This window comes from Bolinopsis microptera, chromosome 13, assembly GCF_026151205.1.
Source record: "Bolinopsis microptera isolate Bmic1 chromosome 13, MBARI_Bmic_1.0, whole genome shotgun sequence".
NCBI lineage: Eukaryota > Metazoa > Ctenophora > Tentaculata > Lobata > Bolinopsidae > Bolinopsis > Bolinopsis microptera.
Genome location: NC_087084.1, coordinates 3,183,439 through 3,206,937, shown reverse-complemented (window position 1 = coordinate 3,206,937; position 23,499 = coordinate 3,183,439). Strand labels below are relative to the sequence as shown.

Below are 23,499 nucleotides of genomic sequence, written 5' to 3'. Positions count from 1 at the left end.
GAATATTTTAGACCACACCCATTCAATATTAAAACACCTATATTGTTTTCTCTGAACATGCTGAACGCCTAATTTTTTCAGAGACGGTAGATTATCAAATGTTGCATATGATCTGAAAACATGAGGCAAAACGGATTAGAAATGACGAAGTTATCAAGCATTTTCTGTATCTCGTTAACAATATTGACTGGGTGATTATGTGACACCGTGACACGACACCTTAATTGGGCACCCTTAACAATTCCCATAATGTTCAACGGGGTAGTTAACGGGGGCACCTTATCACGTGATTAGGTAAACCAATCACCTGATCACACGTAATGAATAAACTCGTTATGCTTCATATCTCAGTCATCTGAGAAGCTTAAGTTCTAATTCTTTCAGGACAAACGTAATTCGAATGGCCAAACACAATTCAATAACATTTAGCTTGATCCGACTATCCAAACTATCAAATAAATGTGAAAATGAACCTCCATTTGAAAAAAATGAACGCGAATATTTTTCGAGTTGACAAATTCCTCGAACCAGTGGTGGTACTAAGTCATACCAGAAAGAAGTATTTAAATTGGGCACTCAGTGACTGAGCTATAAAGGCCAACGTATGGGTACTGACTTTTGGCCCACCCTGTACATTAAATAATAGAAACATACATTGAATTGTACAGGGTGTCCCAAAAAACGCAGCCAATTAATCAGTGTTAATAAACAAAGAACGGTTTAAGAACGACATTTATCATTTACAGGGACTATTATAGAGATAGATTCTGGTTTGGAGCGGGAGGTGTGGCATATCTTTTTGACACATATCAGAAATAATAATAATAAATGGTGTTGAAACTTTAGATACTCAGTAGTGTGAAAGGAACTATTTATAGAGGCACAAATACTGACATTCAGATAAAACACAAGACGTTATTGTACACATAACAGTTTGTAATTGGTCCCAATAACCACCTCATTTGATTGAAAACATCACATATGACTGTAATGAGTCATGTAATGAGTAATTCATTACGGATGTCACATGTACTGATTTGTCTGTTGATTAGTTAGCCAACGAGTAACAATCACATTATCAGTTAATGAAGTCATCAGCTTACCCCACGAGCTGACCAGATCCTGCAGCTGTTGACAGGGAGAATCACATAATTGTCACACAGATCCTAAAAATTAGAGAAACTTTCTCACTTGGTGAAAACAAGTAGCTGATGGAGTTTTGCCCTAACTTGAGAATTTTCAAGTCGTTTAAATCTGGGTGATAAACAAAATTTACTTGGTTGTATTTTTTGGGACACCCTGCATTAACAGTATAAAACAAATTTTAGTAAAACAAATTTTATTTTATACCCACAATCAATTCATATTTAGTTCAAATATTTAAAGTCAAAATAACCATTTCACATAAGTGGTTATATTATAATAAAATAATTTGTGATAAATTAATAAATTAATTTACACTCAAAAATGAACAAAATATACACAATTTTTACCTAGTGCAATTACACTGGTTCAGCGCGCGGCTGATCGAAAAAGTTTGGTTTGCATTTACTAACTACAGTTCTACAGTGTACAGCGTACATGAAAAAATAATTTACTGAATCTTTTAATACTAGACACATTTTAATTCAGATGTTGTTCAATGAGTTAGCCACAAAAATGTTCAAATTATGTAGGAGGGTAAAGGACACAATTGCTAGTAGTGCTTCTTTGTGCCCGTTGACTACAATGAACATTTTGCGGAGTTCCTCCAGACGGCTTTTATCGGAGTGCGTGTTATTTACTTGGTTATGCACAGGCCAGGCCAACATTTTGTTTTTGTGTCAGCCGCGCTACCAGGTTGCAGAGTATCATAAACACTAAACAATTATACACTATACAAATTTGCTAATTACAATAATAGAGTCCGATCTAGCTGCAAACGTCAGACACCACAGTTCAGCCGCCAAGTACCGTTTAAGTGGACACCGAAACACGAGGTTTAGGTGTCATTTTGTAAATCACTTTATGGATGGATAATTCAGTAATTGTTGAAGAAAATTACAGTCACTGCCACCTATAGCGTTATGTCATGGGTCTGATTAACGGCCAAGAATAAACGTACGTGCGCGCTTAAGAAACCTGCGCAAATGTTGAAGTAGTGAGTAACAAAGCAAGAGATTCTACCTGAACTAACTGACCCTGGCCTCAACGTTGAATTCCGACACGAATTTATTAAGTCACTATTTAGTATTATAGTGGCATATTAATGTTTTATCATTCAATAAATAATAATACAAACCAGGGGGTAAGTCAGCTTTTTCATGAGGGTGGTTCCAATGTTGAGTATCAGTAGGTAGATGGCAGTAGTACATTCGACCTGAAGAGTGAAGTATCAGTAGGGATGTAGCAGACAGCAGTAGATGAGCAGTAGTAACTTTTCTAATCTGTAAAGCCACAACTAAATCATACAAGAATCATTTCTGAGTTCTTATTAAAAACCTATGTCAATAAAACCTAGAAAAGCAACACTCATGGTGTTAATCTTTTGCCAAAATAATACGAAATGGTAATTGACCCATAATTATAAACTAATTACTAACGGACCAGTTGAGAGGAATCTCAGTTCCCAGCCTGGTGGAAGCTCCTTGGCTAGGTTGTAATTCTGATCAGCCATAGTGTACATCCCACTCCCATTACTGAACTGAAACATTAATAGTATTGACACGAATGACATTGGACTACCTACATCTTCTAATCTGCTCTTCTGGTTGGTGAGTATAAAAATAAGCTAATTCTACGTAACTAAATGTCACATACTCTAACATTGGAGCTGCTTCCACTAGAACAGGAACTTTTAGACCCACTGCGACGTAACTGTCCCAACCTTGTGTCGTCAAACTCACCAGGGAAACCTTGCTGATAATCTGTATTGGGTTCAGTCAAGACCCAACCAGCCCCCCTGATGTCTGCAGTAGGGGCAACTGAAACAGTTTAATCTATACCATGTTTTAAACTTAATTTTAAAAACCAATTTTTGCTCGCAAATGAAGTAAACATTTGTTTAAAAACTTGGTTTATTGTTCACTAAATTAAGTATAGAAGCAACTTACCATCGTTCTTTATGGCATCATTATAATTTGGCGGAAGTACCCCTTTGTTCATACAATCTAATGCATAGCTTCTGCAAGACAATAATATTATCCATTTGAAAGGAACCAGTCATTGACAAAACTCAAGGATTTCCTTGAAAACTCAAATCAATCAAATTTACTAAAGTCGCCTTGAAAGCACCGAAAACAAACTACTTTCTACAACATTTCACGAGCAGATTATGCTGGGTTTTCCCTCGTACACCAACATCTAAAAGCTTCTCACCAAATACAACTTCCCCCAGAATTTGTGGATACCTGGAAATCTGCCAAGGCTTCCTCGCCAAAACTAGCATTCTATAATTCTAATTCGAAAAAGCTTGACAAGGTTTCGTATCAGCTGCCGCAACCTCTACATCAAAAGGAGCAGATACACCCCCATTTGCATTGTACCAAGAGAAGGACTTTGGTGCACTTGCTGCTTTTTCAGCAAAGGGCTCAATCCTATTGAGGACGAAAATCACGTTTCAATAGACTGTTTGCTCTACTCTTCCGTTAGATACCTGAATGTCAATCTTCTTTCCTCTGTACGCATAAAGAGCGACAAGAGTTGTTCTTAACATAGCAAATCTTATCCTTGTTCTTACATGTCCCCAAAATATGTCCCCAAAACATCACTAACCTAGCCGGTTTGCTCTCCAATAAATCTCTGATATGATACTTCTAAATTATTCCCACATATTTGTAAATAATTGGATTTGTACTCAAGTTGTAACTTAAATTATTTCAGAATTACAACTATTGTGTACTCAATGATGTAATTATCACTTTTGTATCCTTGTATCCCTTGTATAACATCAGTTACTGTTAAGTTCTGCAATAAGCTTTTTTAATAATTTTGTGTTGTATATTGAGGTATTCAGATTGTTTGTATATTTGTAGTTCTATAGATTTTTATAGAATTTTAGTATTTTAGGAAATTTCATCTTTATTATTAATCAACTATATACAGCAAACACAAGATAATAGAAATTAAATCATAAAATCGAGTGGCCGAGTAGTCTCGACTCACCCATAGCTTCTCCATAGACGTCTATCATGAGCTTTGTACACTAAATCGTTGAAATTAATTAAACTAAATCTTTTATTTACAATCACAATAATTTGTTTTGTCATAATGTCTTTTAATAATAAATCAAATAAATTTGAACGAGGTCTGCCCCTCCTTCCTTTGTAGTCAAAACATCCTAAACATGCAAATCTGAAAGATAAGAAGGCGGGAGTGTCATCACCGCTTCTGAGAACGTGCCCAAGCATTTTCCATCTTGCTTTCTTGATCCTTTCAGTAAGGGGTCGGACATTACATCTCTTATATAAATTCTCGTTACTGATAACCGTAGGCCAATAGGTGTTGATTATCTGTCTCAGATGCTTCCTTTGAAGAACGTCGACAGATGCCATTACGGTTTCAGGTGCAGCCCAGCTGCTACAGTTATACAACAACACTGAAGTGACAAGAGCTTCGTACAGCTTCAGCTTTCTACTCTCACTGATCTGAACAGAACTATTCAACCAGACTTTCTTGTAGGTGTAGAAGGCAACATTGGCTTTGTTGCGTCTGTTGACAATATCTCTTTCTGAACAGAGCTTTGATCCTAATAGCACTGACTCTCGCCACTCTTCATCTCCTCTAATTTTATTGCCATGGGCATCTAAAGCATCTGTATCTGCCAAATACACTCTTGTAAACACCGTCTTTGATTCGTTAACAAAGAGACTCCAATCCTTTAGTATATCACTGGCAATCTCCAGTATCTTCACCAGGCTCTGACCATCTTCACTCAGAAGCTCAGCATCGTCAGCATAGGCGGACTCTAACGGGAGGCCTCTATCAGAGACTGGGGGGTTCGGTCTAGGAATCGTGACACTGATCACGGCTCTGATGTGATTCAGGGCACCGGCAAGGGTCAATGTAAACACTTTACCTGCCAGACTGTCTCCCTGGTAAGCGCCAATATTAATCACAAATTCACCAGACTCAGATCTGTTGACCGTCACCTTGAGCTTTGTATTTGAGAGGAGGTACTGAACTAGGCGAATGTCGTCTCTAGAGCATCCTGCATCAATGAGGAGGTTGATGATGGTCTGTCTGCGGATAGTATTAAACGCAGCGGTCATGTCAATGTTGATTTTACTATACTCAAACTCGCGCCTGGTAACCACTGATGTCAACATTCTCTGAGACCATACCAGGTCAGCACAACTGCGACCCTGCTTGTATGCCGCCTGCCAAGGTCCAGTGTACATATCAACGTGGTAATTGATTCTGTTCAAGGCTACGAGGGATAGGACTTTTCTAGTTCCATTTAGCAATGTGAGGGGCCGGATAGACTTTATCGGACCTCGGGGTTTTCCTGGCTTCTGAAGGGGTGTCAGGATACCTTCTCCAATAGCTGGGATGTATGTGTTGGTCTCAAAGGAGAGATTGTAGATCCTAGCCAACTCACAGTGGAGGGGATATCCAGCAGCTTTCATTAGCTCATTAGGTATACCGTCAGGGCCACACGCTCTACCGGATTTCAGCTTCATAACAGCACGGCCAACTTCTTCAGGTGTTATGGGACAGAGGAGGCTTCCAGGAGGGTCAATGAATGCTGGGAGGTGGGGTTCATCTTTGTCATTGAACTCATTATTAAAGTATTCTTTAATAGCTTCTGCTTTTAATGAGTCAGAACCTAAGGTGTTCCCGTCTGCATCATGGACAGTCACTCCGTCTTTCTTCATCCTACACTGGGCCAAAGTTCTATTCGCTTCAAACATGCTTCTGCAGCTGTCGGTGTTGTTGATGACATCTACTAGGGCGTTAGCAGTGGCCTCGTTGATGGATTTCAACCTCTTTTTGATGGTACGTTTGAGATGGTTGATTCTTTTTCTGAGGTCACTCCTGTCGCTTATCCCTGTGAGACTACATTCTTGCTGAAGGGACTTTCTCTCTGCTGAAAGTTTAACGACAGTTGGATCATCGCTGTACTGATGAGGCTTCCCCGGGGGCACTTTACCAACCACCTGGACGGCACATTTACTCAATATACCAAATATATCAGAATTTTCAGAAATAGCATTATTAGTTAAAACTCTACAATCAATATTACTTTTAAAGGAATCAAAAAATTTAGACTTAATATCAGAATCATTAAGGCGATTGACATCAAACCTTATTTTGTCAGACCTAGGCCGCTTATGTACAATGTATTCACAACCAAGTTTAAAACGTGCGACCACAGGTTTATGGTCAGATTTCACAAAATCACCGCAAAAAGAGCGGGAGTCTGTTAAACAGACTTTAAAGTTAGTACGACATAAAATATAATCAATTTGTTTAAAATAGTTCACAGTGTCTTTTGAACCCTTGGGTCTACCCTTGGGAACACATCTAGCCTTCCAGGTGGTAATATGCTTCGCTCTGTGTTGGAACGCAGTATTGCACGCAAACAGACCATTATCAACAATAAAGTCCAGTAGGAACTCACCGTTCCTGTTTCTCAGACCATTACCGAACTGACCAATATGATTATTAAGGCCAGCATCATACTCTTTCCTACTGCATCTCCCAAGGCGGGCGTTAAAATCTCCAGCAACAAACAAATCGAATCGAGCTGGGATATTGATAGCAGTTTTCAGATCATTGAAATATGATTGTAACAATGGGGAGTTACCTGTGACCCTACTGATGTCATCATCGACAATCTTCTTGGTTGGTCCGTACACGTTAACGATCCTGGTCATACGATGAGATCCGTTGTGTTCTGTGAGTCTTATATCAATGAAAGCCACTCTGTTACTAAGTGATCTCCATGCAACAATAGAAGGTACAAGGGCTGGGCAGATTAGGAAACCGAGACCATAATGATACCAATTGTCTGATTGGGCTAGTGTTACAAGTTTGTGACCGTCAATAATTGTTTCCTCGAAGTCTCGGCATTTTGTCTCTTGGAGACACACTACATCAAAATGATAACGTTTAGCGTCACTTACTAAATGTTCTCTCCTAAGAATGTTACCTTTAATACCATTGAGGTTCCAACTTGAAATGTTCAAAGTCGAAGACATCGGCATAAGGAGAAGTAAGGTGAGCAAAGGTAGACTTCTAGCGAGCACGTCTGTTACAACTGCCATTCTGCTAGCGGGGGGCGTCACTCCATTCCATCCTGACTCTTTATTATCTTTGTATATCATTTCATCATACTCATCAGAGAGTATGAGACTCTCTGATGAGTCTCATACATAGATCTCTTGTAGTCATCATCTATTTTTCATATGTTTTGTTAGAAAACCTGCTAACCTTTCTTGGATATCTTCTTGTTAGGTGTATCTGGATTTTACACTTTATTTCCACCAGGAAACTTAAACTAAACCTCAAAGGTGTTGCCCTCATTATATGGATCCTTGCTGGCACACCTCAAGGAGGAGTTCTATCACCTTTCCTATGGAACATAGTTCTCAACTCACTTATTATTCTCCTCGACACATTGAGGAACCTGTTAGCATTCGCGGATGACCTAGCCATTATCATCTCAGGCTTCTGTCTAAACACACTCAGAGACCTTGGCCAACACTACATCACAGCTTGTAACAAATGGTGTGAAGCAAATGGCCTCAAACTCAGTGCAATCAAAACACAAGTTATCATATTTAGCAGAAAACACAAAATCACTCTGCCACCCAAGATAAAACTGAAAGGCCTAGACATAGAATTCTGTAAAACAATCAAATATCTTGGCATTCATCTAGACAGTCGCCTTAACTGGCATGATCACGCACACAAAACAGCCAAAAAATGCACTAACATCCTCTTTGCAACGCGTAAAATGATTGGAGACAGATGGGGTCTGAGCCCAGACAAGATCTGCTGGGTATTTAACGCCATAATCAAACCAATAATGACCTATGCCTGTGTTACATGGGCACCCAGACTACTTGATAACAAATCTCTCATGACACGATTGGACCGAGCAGGGAATCTTACACTACTGATGGCATCAGGCGCCAGACGCACGTCGTCTCAGGAGGTCTTACACACATTATTTTCATTCCTCCCAGCTTCCCTCGAGCTAGAGAAAACATCCCTCCTCCAAGCCCTCCGCCTCAAAAGCCTTGAACACTGGCCTAACCTTCAAGTCGATCACACCGTACGGAAATCCCTTGAACCATGTTGTTACATTATTGATCGCATTCTAAACAAGATCTTCACAAACTACAACTGCCACACAAATGACCTGACCAAACCAACTAACATCAGCCAGAAGAATTACACCTTAGAAATAAACGGTAACGACATGGTTCCTCTAGATCCAATTAACTACATAATTACAACTTACACAGATGGATCGAAACACTCAGATGATTCCACAGGCTACGGTGTGGCTATCTTTATAGATAAAGAAACACGGATGACAGAAAACTACACCATGAAACAGCATCACACAGTCTTTCAATGCGAAGCACACGCTCTCCTCAGAGCTAGTATCCTTCTAAACGACATTTTGTCATCCCCCTCTCTCTCAGAACACAGAGTCATAATCTACTCAGACTCACAAGCACTGATCAAAGCACTTTCGAACCCCTACTCAATCAGCAAAACCATCATAGATCTCCACAATAGCTTAAACGATACAGCCTCAACTCACCTTATCACGATAGAGTGGGTTCCAGGTCACAAAGACCACTACGGAAACGAGCTTGCAGACAAACTAGCGAACATCAGAGCTGTCGTACCAAATCCAACTCTCTCGACAAACCAGCCGAACATTCCCCACACATTCTTCAAAAACAAGGTTCACAAATATACAAACGACAAAAAGAACAAGCGCTGGAATAACTCTAACATAAGTAAAAACACAAAAGAACTGGTATCAGCAATTGTAAACCGCAATCTTCAAGGCCAACACCTCTTCAAGCTGGGCTTTGACGTCCTCAAACCATTGACTAGACTCATTACAGGTCACAACAACCTCAACCATTTCCAAAACAAAATTGACTTCACAACAGCACCATATTGTAGCTTCTGCGAAGACGACGTCCACGAAACAGCCATGCACCTCATATGCGACTGTGAATATTTCGCCAGGACCCGTATGGAAAAATTCGGAGAAGACCCGATAACAATTGATCAACTCATGCGCCTTACTTCACTAACAAAGAAAAAGGATTTAACAGTACTACTAGACTTCATCGGGGACTACGAACTATGAATCGTAACCACGCTACTATAAATATTCATGGAGTAAATAACAAAGATATAATGTAGCGCACACACATCGCGCGCGACAACCACTGCAGCCTGGGCGTAAGGCTCAATCCCACTCCACAAAACCTAGTACTTATAAAGCAACAACATCATCAAAACCCACACACCACCTTCGCACAAATCAGCTATTCCTCATTCACTCACGAGCGTCGACATATCTCCCCATGTACATCTGTAAATTGGAGCGGCCCCCCGCGACGCGGAGCAGGTAAGCTACCTGGTTCGGGCTTCTTCACTTATCAGAGTACACTAGCACCACAAAACACTAGACTCAAGCCCTCAGCTTTGCGCGCATCCTTCACCTTCACAGGGCCGGCTGTCCATATCCTGTAATATCCTGATTCTATATGCTCGCGGGGTCTATTACCTGTTTGAGCTCTATTATTACGCGCGCGTGCCCAGTGTACAGCTCACCGGCCTGCGTTGTCCACTGGACATGGATGTCGCCTACATGACCCTCAAATCTAAAAGTAGGTTGAGGGCACCACAGCGGGCCTAGCGCTGCCCTCTGTCGACATACATACATACATACATACATAGGTGTATCTGCCTTATTTAGTCAGGATTTAACTTGCAGTTATAAATTTCCGTTTTTACTCCCGTCCAGGGCGAGATGCACGATCTCTACTGTCATTTAGGTATCATTTACAGCTGTGCATAAGGGTTAAATTTAAATTATTTAACCTTTCGGTGCTGTATAAAAATAACATTCATTTATTATTATTATTATTATTCTTTTTATTCAGTGTTCGAACAATATACACAAACAAATTCAGCAATGGTAATTGTACAACTATAAGGTTAAATACCTATAAGTAAATTCAGTGTTAAACTGAAGGGTAAAGATACTTGTGTTTATCTAGGGATAAATGTACATGTGATGGTTAAGATACTGTACTCATAATGGCACACAACTAGCAAATAAAAATCCTATCCCACCACTACTATTTAAATAGTAGTTAATGTTCAATGATGTTACAAAAAATGTGGACTCTTTGTTGACAAACTGTACAAAGATTAGTGTACAAACATTTATTACAAAAAAGTTAATCAGTTATACCAGTCAGCAAACCTTAAATTTTGCACAAGTATGATAATAATAATATATATATATATTATAATAATATTATTCTGGTCGATTAACGTCAACTTAGTCAGGATTAAGCAAGTTATAGACATATTTCATACGTATCAAATTGGGATGATGATTAATCACTCCACACTCGTAACTCGACTGTCACATGAACTTTTTAACCCGTTCTCTAAGCTGACCTTGTCATACGTTGTATAACCCGCCGCGCACCTAGTGAAACGACCGTGGGTGTCACAACGTGATACAAAGCTGACCCTGAACGACTATTCGAAATCCAAACCCTTTAATCTGATCCAAACACTAATCCTAACCCAATCCCTAACAAAAGCATATGCTGAAACCCTAAACCCTAAACCTAACAAGAAATTAGACTAACTTTCTTATACTGTCATATCACGTGATCTAAACAGTTTTTCGCCAATATCTTGCCAGTGGAGCATTTTAATACATCGATTCAAGTTGGTTTCGACTGTGAGGGCCCTTTTAGAAGATCGATGATTTAGCACACTCCATCAAATTGGATGTGCTTTCGGTGGAAAAGAGATATAACCTAGCTGTAAAAATACAAAATAAGACAATATTTGCTTGCGCGCTTGATTTTCATTATTGTTCATACTACGGTGTAATTTTGCAAAAATATGCGCGGCGCGCCTAACATTTTAATTTAATTTGAACATCACACTTTTGCCATAATAGTATTTAGTAGTACCCACAATTTTTTTTTTGATTTATTTTAAAACCACAAAAAAATGAAGCAATTTGTTCAAATTCAAATTATTGCATATTGTATAAAGTAACGTTTATTTATTATTGTATAATATTAATAAAGAGCAGTTAAGTGGAAAAAGCAATGGAAAGAGCAGTGAAATAGCAAGCAATCGCAATAAAATGAAATTATTTAGCGTTTAGAGTTTAGACTGTCGCATGTGATTAGATATTATCGATATTTTAAAATCGTGCAAATGCGCCTTCGGCTTCGCGCGCGAAAAGTGGCATGCAACGTATGTCAATAATTTGTTATTGCACGTTGCACGCGTGCAAAATAGTTGTTTAAAATCAACATTGCGAGCCTCAGGAAATTGCTATTTGTCCATTGTTAATGGACTGGCGCGGCGCGGCGCGCTACTTCGTAGCACTTGTGACTTGCAATTGCCTCAGGCTAATATTTCGAAAAGAAATTAGCGGTTATATGCTTTGTGCGCGAAAAGTGACATGCAACGTACGTATGTCAAGTACTGCGTGACGCGCTTAACATGTTTCACAAGTCGGCAGTCGCGCGCTACTGCAAGCGAGAGGGCTTTGGTTAGAGCAAGCACTATGCACTAGTCCGAAGAAATTTAGACGGGTAATTGAAACATGTATATCCGTCAAGTGTAATGCTAGAAGCTCGAAAGGAGTTGTAGCGCGTTTGATTCACGATGTCAATCCTTTGCATGTCGCCGCTTTGCATGTGATTGCGAGAAGCATTATTGGATGCGCGCCCGGCCCAGTAGTGCATCGCGCTACAATAGCGCGTAGGTTTATAACCTACCATACCAAGACGCGCGCCGAGCTGGACTTGTCAACGGTCTATTTGGAACAAACATTTCATTGTATCACGTTGCGACCCCCACGGTCGTTTCACTATGGTGATACTGATACAGGGGGAGCCGCGCACTTCGTGCGTGACGAGTCATACAACGTATGACAAACATTTTACGAGTATCACCCGGTAAGAAAAGAGCGCGGCGCGTTGGGATTGGCGTGCCAGTTTATTAGCGGAGAGAAGCAAGAGTAACAACCAGCGAGCTAGGTTGTACTTGTAGGTAAGTTGTAGGTTTACAACCTACCAGGACGCGCGCCCAGTTGGACTCGTCGACGATATGGAACAGATATTTTACAAGTATCACAGATATTTTACGAGTATCACAGATATTTTACGAGTATCACCCGTTAATAGGTAAGCAGTGTAATTTAACATTTAAACTGCGTCATGAGTCACTTAAAAAACAACGAGTTTTTACTTTGTCAATGTTCCCAGTAATAGTAACACTAACATATCCCGGTAGTAACCGTAAAAACAAAGTAAACGACGTATGTGAAGTAAAAGACATGTATCAGTTTGTTATAAAACTAAAAGTAAAAACGAAGCAGACAATTGCCAATCCTGGAACAATGAAACATAATCTTGGCGGGTGAGCATCTGGCTTAAAACAATCTCTAAATTCCAGAGCAAGAATTCAACTTCAAGAGTAACTCGATAAAGTCTATGAAGAGGCTTTATAATTTCAAGCATAATATTAGATGCAATGGTCACTTTAATGGTGGTATGCTAAAATTATGGATCCTTGGAGTCACATACCATCTATACTGTATATACAGTTGATAAAAGCTGTGTTGCTCTGCGTTCTCACGGGTTACAATTCAGTAAATCGGAACCAAACATAAAATAAAGAACACTATCGGTCATACCAAATCAGTGTAGATAAGTCAAGTAATATATAATAAATATTTACACAGTAAAGCATTTGAAAGATAAACTTATCAACCGCGTACTATCAGCTAAATTTAAGATGAAACTCGAGTACGTGACCATTAACCAAAAATAATTTTTTTAAAGAATTATTTGATATAATTTCCACACGAACTTGTTATTTTCGTAACAAATATGTAATTTTAATGACAATTTAAGTTTAAATGACTATTAACACGATAAATCAGTTAACGGGAAACATTTTGAAGTAAGAATTGTTTTAAAGTTTTCCTCACTTATATTTTACTGTTTATACACAACCCAAATCTTGCATTCTATCAGACACTTCAATATCTACAAATAACTATCAGTCAACTACTTTGGTTAAGGCTAAGAAATAGCGTAAGAATTGTTTTGACACGTTGCCGCAATTCAAAGATTTAACTGGCCAATTACGTGGTAAGTCTATCAACAACGACCAATAAAATCTTTGAAATAGAATTGCTACCACTTGAAAAAAACAAACTTCGGCCAACTCTCACCATTTCGCTCCTCTATAATAGCTATCCACTGAATCATTGAAAACGATTATAAATTACCAATCAACTGTCAAGGGGTCGTTCACATATTCACAAGTAATCAGCCGAGGGGGAGATGGGAGGGGGGTTTCAAATGATTACGCTAGAGTAATTTTGACACAATAGCTATGTGTAAAACTGATTACGGAGGGAGGAGGGGGGTTACAAATTGTCCAGAGTGATTACGTAATATGTAATTAAGTGATTACGTAATATGTCAACGACCCCTAATTAAAAGAGCACTGCTCAGAGGCATCGAATTCCTACAAAAATATTATGTACTAAAAGTAAAAGATATCTTAAGTTTTACAGAGAGTACAGATAATAACCGTTTACATATCATAACACAAACAGCCAAAGTAGTGGGATGAGTTTCAACTTTCAGCAATGGCAATGCAGCAAACCGAAACCAGTTAAATTTAGGAAGTTGCGGGGTAGTCACGTGCAGCATTATTAGCAGTTTGCTGGAATGCGAGTGGCGCAAAAACTCGGCTCTTGTGTACATAATTCTTCGAAAAGGGGCAGAATTTATGGACATTTTCGGATTTCTCAGATAGGTCTGAAATGTTTTAGCGGAAATGTAATTTCGAAAAAAATTTCGGAACCAAAATTAAAAAGCAAATTAGTAATAACTTAATAGCCTCATTTCGCTGCAGTTTAGGTCCAGATGTTGGTGGGAAAGTGGACCATATTTGTTTTAACGTGTGACAGTAATTAGTGTGTTTTAATTGGTCAATTCTGGAAGCTGATTGGTCAATATATGTCACATGTTAGAAAAAATATGATTCACCCACCAGTATCCGGATCTACAAGCCACCCTGTTATATAATAAATCTTATATTTTACGAAAATAAGAATATGTGACCATTGAAAGACACAGTTAAATTAAATCAACAAATCGTTTGCAGTTAAAGTTATCCGATTTTACCCAGATCTGCGAACTCATGTAAACATAAAAGTGGGATCTCAGATCTGAATAAAACTAGCTGTGTCAGAAAGGACGGGAAAGATACATCGTTTTCAAAGAGTCCCTATCAATATGATAGAAGACCTTCCTTTGGGCACTCCTATCGACTTTCACAAAAGCGGGATGATAAATATATCCATACAAGATCTCTCATGGAAAACACCATAAAGGTTTTTCCTCGGTCATCGATTGAGTTCAACATAAACCATTCCCGAGGATAAGATGAATATTTTGAAGCATTTTGGAGACCAAAATGACGTGATAAACCAGGTAATTCAGAGCAGATATCAGCCTTGGTGGTATATATATATCACAAGAGACACAATCTTCTTTATGTTCGCTCTTTTAACAACCGATTCAGCGGGTGACCAACAAATGAACCCAATTGAACCTAGTTCATACTAACCAATCAGCTTAATTGGTTAGGGTTAGGGTTAGAGTTAGGGGTAGTCTAAATTGGGTTCAGTTGTCCGGTAGCCGATTCAGCATCTATTACAAAGAATACAATTTGTTTTTTGATCACACACCATCGCGCGGAAAGCTCGGCGTTCAATCTGCGTCCCTGCCAGTGTTTCTGCATCTGGTGGGATGTTGAGCGTGTCTCAATCGAGACAGGTAGGTGTCTCAACTAGTGAGACATGTTTCTGCTACACACTTGTACCCTCCTCGTCGTCTGACGGGGCGTTTAGAGGGAGTCCCATCAGCGGGGCGTCTTCTGAGAATATGCCCGTTTTAAGGTTATTGAATGATCGATGAAATATCACTCTAGCTAGGACGATTGCTAATAGTTACGATTGTAAATAACGTTTGAATATGTGTCGAGCCTGAGCTGAAAGATCCGACTTATAGACTTTTTGGCAAACGTTTAAAAAGTAAAAATTCCTGCATTAAATTCCTGAATTAAATTAAATACTTGCATTAAATTCCTGAATTAAATTAAATTCTTGCATTAAATTTACCTGATTTTGGAGTGGATCCTCCACTAGATTGATTATTAAGCTTCCTCATGGAGCAACCCCAGCAACCGTCATCTGGGAGAAGTGTTACTTAAAAAGTGTTACTTGAAAGGTGTTACTTAAAAGGGTTATGTTAATAATCCCTTCCACAGATTTGTTCAACTATCTAAAATCGAAAAATATAGTAAAATCAATAGTTAAAGTCAAGAGCCAGGTAAGTCAAAAATAGTCATGTTGTAATGCGGTAACTCATCATTGGTCAGCTGATTTCTACTTCAAATCTTTACCTTTAATAAGTTTGCTTACCGTTATTAGAGATTGCACTAAGCAGTTGTTAAGTCAACAACTTACCCTTAAGTTATTAAAACTTAGTTAACAAGTAATAATCTACCTTGATGTGAATGTGAATAGAAAAATAGAACATGGAATCTAAAGACAGCCTGTTAAAGGGTAAAACATCGCAACAGTGAACTAAGAAACTAAATCATTAACATATAAATAATGTATACTTTCTACCGTTAGGTCCCCTAAAACATGTTACTTTAAACAAACATTTTTTTCTCTGGCGAAACATTAAAACTTTTAAAAGAGCGCATTATATTTCCACAAGCATTTACTTGGTATATTTGAAATGAAGAAAAAAAAACTGCAGCTTAAAGTTAGTTAATGTGAAATCAATCGTTCATCATTCCGTTTGGGTTGCTTCTGTAAAAGTGGAAATGATAATAACAGATTTGTTGATGATGCAAGAATTTGCACGTCATTCAATAAAATGCAACCTTTTAAAAGGTTGAATATAATGCTTCTAAGTTTTTGAATGTTTGGGAGACGATTGCCATGCATATTTTGCTAAATAGTGCACTAAGAATAAATTAATCATAACCACAATCTTCGACAGTTCTTTCAATTTTTTATTTGATGATTGAAATGATTGATGGTTGGGAGGTGATTACTCGGCCCGAAATGGCGAATTCAGTCCGGCATTGAATTTAAATCTTACAATCTGTCTTTCCTTGCTTTTTGACCGCTGATATTGTGATCTCTGGCCAGTTCTCGGCCAACACAAAGGGTAAGTTTCAGTCTTTTTATTGAACAAGTGGGTCACAAGCCACGTGATCGTGTGGTACACACAACACTATGCGTCGCCATAACAACACCACGTGACGTCATAACAACACCACGTGACGACATAACAACACCACGTGACGTCATAACGGTCTCACGTGACGTCATCATGACGAAACACGGCGCGCATCGCAACAGCAGTTGTGAGACCTAATATTCTCTCATGATCTAAAATATCTTGATTTCATTTGATATCTGGTGATATAATCTCTCAAAGTAGGGTCGTGTGAAGGGAGTCCACTGGTGAGGTATCCAAGCTGTAATCGGAGGAACTCCACTGGTACTCGTACGATTTACACCCCCAGCAGGTGCCGGAGCCTAAGAAGCAAAGTTTTTGGGTTTTTTTTATTGACCAAAGTGATCTACTTATTTGAGGGCACCTTAAAACTGGTCCATTATTGGGACCATCTATCGCTTGGAAATTCAAATCGATGGTTGAATGGCGAGAGTTGCAAGACTACAAACATTGCAATAAATTGAAAAAGATGAGAATTTTTTTTGCAGAGACAGATGGCCCCTTCCCAGCTTAAAGCACTGATTCAACAAAATCAAATGGTCACAAATCGAGTGCTACTGTATAATATAATCTAGCGTACAGTGCTATAAAACACAGAGCAGTAAGCATGACACCACTCACAATGACGATGCAAGTGCAAATATTCCAGATCACACATACACGCGCGCGCAAACACACACACACACACAAACTCTCACACGTGAAGATTGTATCACACACACTTGCTTCCCGAACATGTCTCTCAATTTTGCATGACCCCCACAAGTGCTAGAATACTCTCTCTCTCTCTCTCTCTCTCTCTCTCTCTCTCTCTCTCTCTCTCTCTCTCTCTCTCTCTCTCTCTCTCTCTCTCTCTCTCTCTCTCTCTCTCCCTCCCTCCCTCCCTCCCTCCCTCCCTCCCTCCCTCCCTCCCTCCCTCCCTCCCTCCCTCCCTCCCTCCCTCCCTCCCTCCCTCCCTCTCTCTCTCTCTCTCTCTCTCTCTCTCTCTCTCTCGACACTATCCGCTGCAGATTTTCTGGTTATGGACGACTTTTTGAAGGGGATTGTCAAAAAGGGCGGGTAGGTGAAAAGTAATCTGTATTTTATTAATAACTCATAAATATGATGCACTTATCAGATAATGGAGCCTTTTAGCGGTGAAGTTGTTTTGAAGAGTGGCTTTATCCCGGAGATTTGTATAGATTATCAGTCAATGATAAAACTATAGTGAGCTAAATAAAGCTCATAACTTTCTGTTTCCAGAAGAGAAAATCTGGTAATCTTAGGTAATTTCATTTTTAAACTCATAATTGTTTTAGAAAGGATATCGATATATTATCTTGACTTCTATCCGAATCTGTGTCTCAAATTTTGAAATCTCAATTCTGTCCCGTTAACATCCTTTGGACGGCAATATATATATATCCAAGCAAGGTTTTACAATTAAATTCCCTGATTAAAAGCTCTAAAATCGTGGTGAACAGAGCTGTCGACATAGAATATAAAGCCTTATAATGACGCAGTTCGCCGCCAAAGCTCAAATCGTAATGAGCCCGGAGTGCTGATTTCACTTGTCACAAAGAATTCTATAATGCAGCCATTTCTAGCCAAATTTGACAATCCCCTTGAAATGGAATTAGCACGAAGTTCAGCACATTACATTCTACAATTTAAAGTAGGAAATTTGTCGAACCGGACATATTTGCACTGTTAAGCCGCACAAAACCAGCTCAAGTTCACACATAGTAACCATAGTAACCAGCTCAATTTCACACATGGTAACCATAGTAACCAGCTCAATTTCACACTTCACAAATAGTTAATGATCACGTGACTCTTAAGCATCCCTATTATCTCAGGAGGACGAAACCACCTGTTGTTTTATGAGTTTAATGAGGGTTTTATGATTTTTCTATGATTTTTGAAGAAGTTTTCGTTAAATCTAATGCCGGACTGAGTTGGATTTCATGATAATAATAAAATAAACTGTTATTATAACATTGAAATAATTTAAACTATGTCACCACATAATAGCCCGTCATTTTATAGACCACCGATACAATACAATTAAAGGTGATATGGATAATTGAAATAATACCGAAAATCCAGCGAAATTAAGAAATTATTGAGAGTTTAAATGTGGTGTATAATGAGTTGATAGACTTGGATGCTGGTGGGAAGATCAGCCATTTATTTTCTGACGCGTGATAGCAATTGACCGATTAGCTTCCACATGGGACCAATCATATCCCTGAATTACTGTCACGTGTCCAAACAAACATACCTCCCCACCAGTGTCCAGATCAAAAGATCCGTCAATTGTCGTGTCTGTCTTTTAAAGATATAATTCAGGAATGTCGATTACTTGACTTTCGGGATTGTCAGTTCAAGATACAAAAAAGTCATTTGCAATCGTGAAATAAAACAATTATAGCATCATGCTAGCGCTAAAATATAATCAAGACTTACTGATATTGTAAGTGCTTGGCAGATAAAAATTATAGGAAGCCACACTTATTGAAAGATAGTTCATGACATTTAAAAGAATTGGTTATCATGAAAGAGTTAAAGAAATAGAAGAACTCGTATGATGTAAAGCTTCAATACGACACACTATAGCCACTGTGCTACTAAAGTACATTATACTTATAGCAACTGTGCTAAAGTACATACTTCATAGCCACTGTACTAATTCACCATAGCCACTGTACTAAAGCCCTCGAGTAATAATTCCTCGATATAAGAATGCATTTTAAGAAATCTAGCATGGCACACGTATAACAATAATCTGCCTGCACGCTCCGAGGAGAGACAACTCTCTGAGGGGATGCAACCCTCGCTCGGAGGGGAGGCAACCCTCGCTCGGAGGGGAGGCAACCCTCGCTCGGAGGGGGGAGGCAACCCTCAGAGGAAAGGCAACCCTCAGAGGGGAGGCAACCCTCGGAAGAGAGGCAACCCTCGGAGGAGAGGCAACCCTCAGAGGGGAGGCAAACCTCGGAGGAGAGGCAACCCTCAGAGGGGAGGCAACCCTCAGAGGGGAGGCAACCCTCGGAAGAGAGGCAACCCTCAGAGGAGAGGCAACCCTCGGAAGAGAGGCAAACCTCGGATAAGAGGCAACCCTCAGAGGGGAGGCAACCCTCAGAAGAGAGGCAAACCTCAGAGGGGAGGCAACCCTCAGAGGGGAGGCAAACCTCGGAGGAGAGGCAACCCTCAGAGGGGAGGCAACCCTCAGAGGGGAGGCAACCCTCGGAAGAGAGGCAACCCTCAGAGGGGAGGCAACCCTCGGAAGAGAGGCAAACCTCAGAGGGGAGGCAACCCTCAGAAGAGAGGCAAACCTCAGAGGGGAGGCAACCCTCAGAGGGGAGGCAAACCTCGGAGGAGAGGCAACCCTCAGAGGGGAGGCAACCCTCAGAGGGGAGGCAACCCTCGGAAGAGAGGCAACCCTCAGAGGGGAGGCAACCCTCGGAAGAGAGGCAACCCTCAGAGGGGAGGCAACCCTCGGAGGAGAGGCAACCCTCTGAGGAGAGGCAACCCTCAGAGGGGAGGCAACCCTCAGAGGAGAGGCAACCCTCAGAGGAGAGGCAACCCTCGGAAGAGAGGCAAACCTCGGATAAGAGGCAACCCTCGGAAGAGAGGCAACCCTCGCTCGAAAGAGAGGCAACCCTCAGAGGGGAGGCAACCCTCAGAGGAGAGGCAACCCTCGAAAGAGAGGCAACCCTCGCTCGAAAGAGAGGCAACCCTCAGAGGGGAGGCAATCCACCTCGGCACATTTCGCCACACGGCACTTACTTCTGAGCTTCTTTTTCAGCTCCACTGCCATCTGATCCACTGACATGTCCTCCTCTTTGAGTGCCTTAATCCCAACTAGGGTCATATCAAACGCACCCACTTCCGCCTCGCTTATATCTTCTGCGGGGAATTATATTCAAATATTTTGAAATATCAGGATTTAGGAAGTAAAGCGGTTCAGCTATTTAATAGGTTAAGTTTCACCATTTTGCAAAGTTGCACCGTCAAATCGGTCTGATTTTATTTACTGGGGTATTTGAAAGCCCGAGTTTTCTGAATTTAATGTTGCAATATGCCAACCAATGATAACTTAAATGAAAATCTTAATCTTCATTCAAATGTTTTTAAAAGAAAGTTCCAGCTCCTTACTTTTCCAGATGGGTAAGATGCAGTCCTGAGTAGAGAGTCTGCTCTTAGAATGGAGAGACGAAAGTTCGGAGGAGGTCCATTTGCTGCACTTGTTGACAAAACTTTTACTGAGGACTACCAGACCATATTTGCTATCCCGTAATCCGTCCTGAGAGGTGGCTGACTCATTTGGTAATTATTTAAGATGGTGTTAAGAAATGAAATCGTTATGTTCTTCTCACCTTTAGACTTTAGTTAAGATTCAAGAGATATCTTAGAAGTAGATCGCTTGAAAGGCAAACTTGTTTCACGGAAAATAAGGTTGAAGCTATAAAAAATCCTCACGTTGATAACTCGGTGAAGCTCACAGCCCCAACTAAGTTCATCCTTGGCAAAGAACACATCTATCTTTTCCCTGACAAACGCTTCCTTCAGCTGAATGATGTAGTTTTCATCCTCACTGACATGACAGATGAACACGTCCCATCTTTTAGGATCTGAAATCAATTAATATAATGATTTATTTTAATTTAATTTAATTTCTTTTCAATTTTAGATTGTTCAATATATTGATTTATTAATTTGTAACTGAAGAGGAGAAAATACCGGTAATTTATTTCGACAATTGATCAGGTAAATTAAAATATATTCCATTGACTACTTTGTTTTATGATGACGATAACCTTATTATATATAAGAAAATACTAATAAATAATGTGATTTTGACCTTTGTTGTGCATACAATGCTGACAAGGACTAAATGTTTCAGGTCTAATCAATTTTTTTATTTCTTCGTATGGTGTCTTCTTGTACGTCTTGAATCTGAAGAAAAAAAGTTATCAAAACACAGTCTTATCGATAATTCATCAATTCATAAATTACTGATTTTAACCATATTTAGGTTGGAAATCAATTTATAGTGGTCAAAATGTACGCTATTAGTGAAAATTTCTAGACTCAATATCAGTTATAGATTTGTGAGGGATTAAACTTTTGCTCATTCGGAGTTGGAAGTCCCACTGTCAGTAGTATACCTGAAGAAGTAGAAGAAAGCACCGACGACGAAGATGAAGACAGCGGCGACTCCTAGTACAGGAAGCAGTATCTCCAGCGCACCAGGACCCATATTTCCTGGGTTCACTGCGGGGGTAATTAGGATTAATTAGAAGTAATTAGAGGGTAATTAGGGGTAATTAAAGGTAATTAGAGATGTATCTTGATAAGAGATATATGTTACTGTCAGCAGAAAGTGTTGGTATTTGACAGGGTCGCCTAAGTTCGACTGTTGTATCATCATCAATGATTCAATAACAAAACATGATCAATAACATAATATTATAGCAACATTTGAGAATATGTTCAATTTGATAACAAGTTTTTGTAATATCCGCTGGGACAGGGATGTGATAATCATAAACAAAGCGTGCACCAATGACAGATAGTCTGGTCATTTGCTGCATTCTGCAAATGGTGTTAAAAGTCTAAATTTTTTGTGACCTAGCTCTTCAATATCTAAGGAATTAGGGTAACCCCATCGATTCCCATTTAAACAAAAGTTGAGGAACAAATGGGCAAAATGGGCATAATTATGCTAATCATTTTTCAGTTAAAATCGAAAATAAATATTTCTGATACCGTAACACCATTTAACTGACATATAGCTGTACTTGCTAATTCGAGGACGGCTAATTAGAGGACGGCGAACACGATGTAATGATTATTTTCATCATACGCCAAGTTTTAGCTGTCTTTAAGCCTATGCCCACCGATAGCAAATGAAGTTCATCGAGGGTCTATTCTTGGTCCAATATTGTTCATTATTTATTTTTTATGTGTCAAAATTGACTCAGAACTTAGTTGGAGCCAGCATAACAACAGCTTAAAACCAAAATATCTAGAAATGCTGGCGCAATTATAAAACTTAAAAGTTCCATTCCAAAAAAAATGCTACACGATAACTTAATTTAATCGCACTTGTATTGCGCTTGTATTGCGCTTCTGTGGTGCTAGTGAATTATTAAGTTCCATTATAAACAGTATTTATTCCATATACAGTCCGTATCTTCTGCTCAAACGAAAGCTTCAAGAAACAAAAGAAGAAAAATGAAAGCTATTCACGCTGTACGCGAACCAGGCACGAGGGCGTAGGGCACAATGGCGGTGGACACGAGGACGTAGGGAACAATAGCGGTACTTTCCTATAAGGGTGGACACGAGGGCGGATCTCATGATCCCACGATAAGGTTTAACATGAACATTGGACACGACGGTGGAACCAAACACCGTCCCAAATAAAGAACCAGCAATAAACTTGTAACATCGCATCATACAATTTGAATTTAACTTTTGTTTATAAACATACAAGTATGTTGACTTTTAATATGGACAGTGAATATGAGGGTGAACTGTGAAACCAAATACCATCCCGGCAATCAAACAACGCGATCGAGAATTTAATTAAAAGAGCACCAGGAGACAAACGGCAAGAAGAAATCAACAGTATTTTAAAATTGAGTTTAACACTAACAGATGGTGTCTCGATTTCATAACAAAACTATAACGATATGAACAAAATAAATAAAATCTTCCCTTTAAGGCCACGGGGGGGGGGGGGGGGGGGGGGGGGGGGGGGCTTATCTCCTAAGCTGAGATATGAGGTTAACAATGAGTGCGCATCACGATATTTTCGACAGTTAACCTCATAAAAAGAGATAGAAGCTAAATTTTAAAAATCACCTCATATTTCCTGACTGTGACTATCTCAGGAACATGTGTTTCAAATTTGAGCTGAAACGGATGAAAGCTCTAGAAGAAGATA

The 23,499-nt window shown here is 39.5% G+C and overlaps 3 protein-coding genes across 4 annotated transcripts in view; 1 reads left to right on the top strand and 2 right to left on the bottom strand.

Moving 5' to 3' along the window:
- Positions 1–23,499, bottom strand: part of LOC134824666 (uncharacterized) — a 99,851-nt gene that overhangs the window by 75,036 nt on the left and 1,316 nt on the right. The window lies entirely within an intron of this gene.
- The window catches only part of LOC134824671 (protein salvador homolog 1-like), a 201,861-nt gene that overhangs the window by 177,052 nt on the left and 1,310 nt on the right, over positions 1–23,499 (bottom strand). Inside the window, exons 2-5 of one of the 2 annotated variants that reach the window (XM_063836637.1) lie at positions 3,093–3,160; positions 2,800–2,963; positions 2,587–2,683; positions 2,282–2,359 (exon numbers count right to left, since the gene is read on the bottom strand). In XM_063836637.1, coding sequence (XP_063692707.1) covers positions 2,282–2,359; positions 2,587–2,683; positions 2,800–2,963; positions 3,093–3,144 — 391 coding nt within the window. In that variant the 5' untranslated portion in view covers positions 3,145–3,160. Of the gene's footprint in view, positions 1–2,281; positions 2,360–2,586; positions 2,684–2,799; positions 2,964–3,092; positions 3,165–23,499 lie in introns of those variants that run through there. The other variant, XM_063836635.1, reaches the window with a different exon arrangement.
- LOC134825456 (uncharacterized) lies at positions 7,940–9,322 on the top strand. The gene has a single exon (XM_063837632.1). It carries the CDS (start codon positions 7,940–7,942, stop codon positions 9,320–9,322), a length of 1,383 nt encoding a protein of 460 aa, XP_063693702.1.